Here is a 3237-nt window from a genome sequence, read left to right on the forward strand (position 1 = left end):
TCGTGGTTTTTTCGCTGTGATTATATGGTAATGTCTGCCGTCATACCTGATGTGATGAAGCCAAATGTTATACAGCGTGGAGCCCCTTTCCTTCACATTTTTGAAAATTTGCCTCCATTGTTGGAGCGTATTGCATCGACAATGCCAATGCATGGCATGTATGCAAACTTGCATTAACTTGGTCTCCCCGCAAGAAGAGAATCAGTGTGAACTGTAGAGCCCACAGGCATGTGAAATAGGAAAGTAGTTGTATTTGAAATAGGAATACGCAGGGAACAAAACCAAAAGTCAAGAGGAGGCATGGCGAGATCCACATAAAGAAAAGAAAGGAGGCTCGGAACCGCGAGCCACGAGAAAGAGCTCCCCTCCCGCAGCGGCGCCAAGTCATCATCCCTTTGCATGCTTGGTGGCCCGTTCGGCCGTTCCTTGTCCACTTTCGACTTTGCAAGATTTCCAAGCTTTCCCTGACAAAACTGTGGCTGCTTGACATGCCGGAGCCGGACTGCAGGCCGCAGCGCGCGCACACGCCCTTTTGCCGGCTTTTAGGCCTCCCAAAAGCCCTCCCTATTTAGGCACGCGCCCCATCCCTCCTCACTCTCACCAGTGTCTTTCAGTAACTCTCTCTCTCTCTCTCTCTCTCTCTCTCTCTCTCTCTCTACCCCACCCATGGAAACGGCCGAGCTGCAGGAGAGGCAGCATGCCTGGCGGTGGCCTCTAGACGCCATGGCCTGCAGCAGCGGCAGGTGTTGCCTTCAGCTCGAGTGGGATCCGCAGCTGATCAGGTACTTCGGTGGTCTAGGCGCGCTGGGCGTCGCCGCCGGCGGTAATCCCGACGGTCATGGTGCCATCGAGCACGAGCTCGGGCTCTTCTTCCCCAAGTGTACGTGGGGCGTATCTATCCGGCTTGCCATTTCGTTTTTCTGCAGTTGGAGCGTTTCTTCAATTCCATGGTGATGTATGGTAATTGATTTCCATTGTTGCAGGCATGGAGTGGCCGGGTTCTTCAGAGCCGCCGCGGGAGGATGTGACGGAGTGGTCCGAGGAGCAGTTGGAGGAACTGATCCGAGTGAGTGCAAGTCAACAATGGCGTGCAGCGCAGCTATTTTAGAGTGTTACCACCACCACCACCTTTTTCTTACTGGCCTCTTGCTTACCTCTTCAGAGTTTCCCGATCCTAGACGAGGATCTGGTAGGCTTCGATCCCTCCTGCATTATCGAGGATACAAGCACGGCTGCTGATGCTTCTTTCCTGTGTAAGAATTCGGATGCAGGTTACGACATTTAATTTGCTTATCTTGGTTCACACTCTTCAGACAGCAGTTTGTCAGTACTTGGCGTTTCATTAATTCCATGGTGGTGGTACTTTTCCAAGTATCTAGGACAGACTTTAATGATTATAGTATGGAGTTACTACGGTGGTTAGGAGATTCATGTTGGGGCCCACCCAAGATTAGCACCACAATGCTGTCCTAAGCCCATCATCTGTCCATCATGAATCATTTGACTTGTTACTGGACTAGGCAGGCATTGCTTCTTGAGTAGAGTAAAAAAGAAAAACTTTGGACTTGCATTCTCAGACGGTAGCACCCACCCAGATTCGGTTACCTGCTGCATATCCTTGTGTGCTCATCGCCTCTTAAAACTGGAATCTCATCAAACTGGGCCCATTTTTTGCTTTGTTAAACACCAAACTGATAGGCTCTGCTTCTGCAGGGGTTGATGATCTTCTGGCCCCGAGCTCTGCCTCGCCGGTGGAGCCGCCCACATTGCCGGTGGCGCAGCCGGAGCAGCCTCCCCTCAGCTCGCCATCGTGCAATCACCACGGCGACCAGCAGCGCCAGATCACTCGCGCCAACTGTTCGGCCAAACGCTCGGCGACACAAGAAAGTACGTACAACCCAGCTTACTGACCTGTCCATTTAGAAACAACAAGTTAATCTGGTGCTAATGCTGTATGATGCATTGCGCAGCAGAGCAGGATGGAAGGAGCGGCAAGAGGCGCAGGAAGTCAGGGCTGACGGTGGTGCGGCCGTTCTCGGTGGTGAAGCCCGGCCCCCGCGGGGTGGACGGCGTCGAGACGCTGGCCGACATCAACGAGCGGATCCTGACGCCGTCGGCGAGGCCCGTCCGGCACCCCGTGGGGGAGTACGCGAGCGCCCCGCGGGCATCCGCGGGCGGCGACCGGCCGGCCCCGTCCGGCAAGGCAGTCACCGGTTTCACCAGGCTGCACACCGCCGGGAAGGGCACGATCACCGTCATAAGGTCATCCGGATAAGCATCCGACTGTGTATGCGATGAGCATCATAAGTTCGTCTTGCTGGATCATGTACATGCTGCCTTGCTCATGTGTAGATTAAATAATACTCCACTAATGACCAATGATCAATCGTACTACCTCTCTCTCAGTTACAGGGCGTGCGCCTAGGTCGTTAATTTGACCAACTTAATACAAGTCGTATATTACAAAAAATATATCAATATAAACTTCAGATGGTCTATTTTCAAACCGTATAATTTTTATGTTATATAGTTTATATTAAGGTGATAAAATTGACAACTTAGATATACGCGTAGGACTTATAAACTGAAACGGAGGTAGTACCGCGAAATGAAATGCATGGCGAGGCTGTATGAACTGAGAGGCCGATGTGCGCATGCGATTCTCGATGGGAATTGGCAAAGGACGAGGAATTTGAAATAGCACGAGTCTTTTAAAGCAAAATAAAGATCGTGGCAGGGCTAGCTTTTGCTCTGGGGCTTGATGAATTGATCGGAGGCACCTTTGGATCGTACGTGCCAGGCAAAGTGTGCGAGGTTATAATTGTACCCCTAGGTATATGTTTCCTGTTACTGCTGCGAAAAGACCTCGGCGTCTCAGCCTACTGCACCCGCTTCGCTTTCTCTGGATTAGGTGGCCCCCCGCCAGATTTGAGCCCCGTGGAAAATTGCGCATTTCTGTCACTGTGCTACTCTGTCAGGCAAGTTTAATCTCTGCAAATGTACTTTGCCTAAACTAAACTAGTACTGTATGTAATAATTTGCCACGGTTGCGTGTTAATATAGGGATGGGACTGCGGCAACTGCCCCGTCCGTGGCATACAGGATTCGGTTGTTACAGACTTAATGAATAAATAGTTATAGATATTTGTTTTTTGCGGGGTTAAATAGTTATAGATATTTTTTTCAAGAATACGTCAAAGGCGTACCATATTTTTATAGAAGATAAAAGACAATTAC

At 50.5% G+C, this 3237-nt stretch overlaps 1 protein-coding gene across 2 annotated transcripts; it reads left to right on the plus strand.

Moving 5' to 3' along the window:
• Positions 1 to 495: 495 nt before the first annotated feature.
• LOC125533169 lies at positions 496 to 2499 on the plus strand. 2 transcript variants are annotated; one of them, XM_048696925.1, is made up of 5 exons: positions 496 to 880; positions 984 to 1066; positions 1163 to 1253; positions 1714 to 1887; positions 1974 to 2499. In XM_048696925.1, exons 1-5 carry the CDS (start codon positions 667 to 669, stop codon positions 2273 to 2275), a joined length of 864 nt encoding a protein of 287 aa, XP_048552882.1. In that variant the 5' UTR covers positions 496 to 666; the 3' UTR covers positions 2276 to 2499. The 2 variants fall into 2 exon arrangements, with proteins under 2 accessions (XP_048552882.1, XP_048552880.1); XM_048696923.1 differs by having other exon boundaries at positions 497 to 880; positions 1971 to 2499.
• Positions 2500 to 3237: the final 738 nt, after the last annotated feature.

This window comes from Triticum urartu, chromosome 1 (assembly GCF_003073215.2).
Source record: "Triticum urartu cultivar G1812 chromosome 1, Tu2.1, whole genome shotgun sequence".
NCBI classification, from domain to species: domain Eukaryota; kingdom Viridiplantae; phylum Streptophyta; class Magnoliopsida; order Poales; family Poaceae; genus Triticum; species Triticum urartu.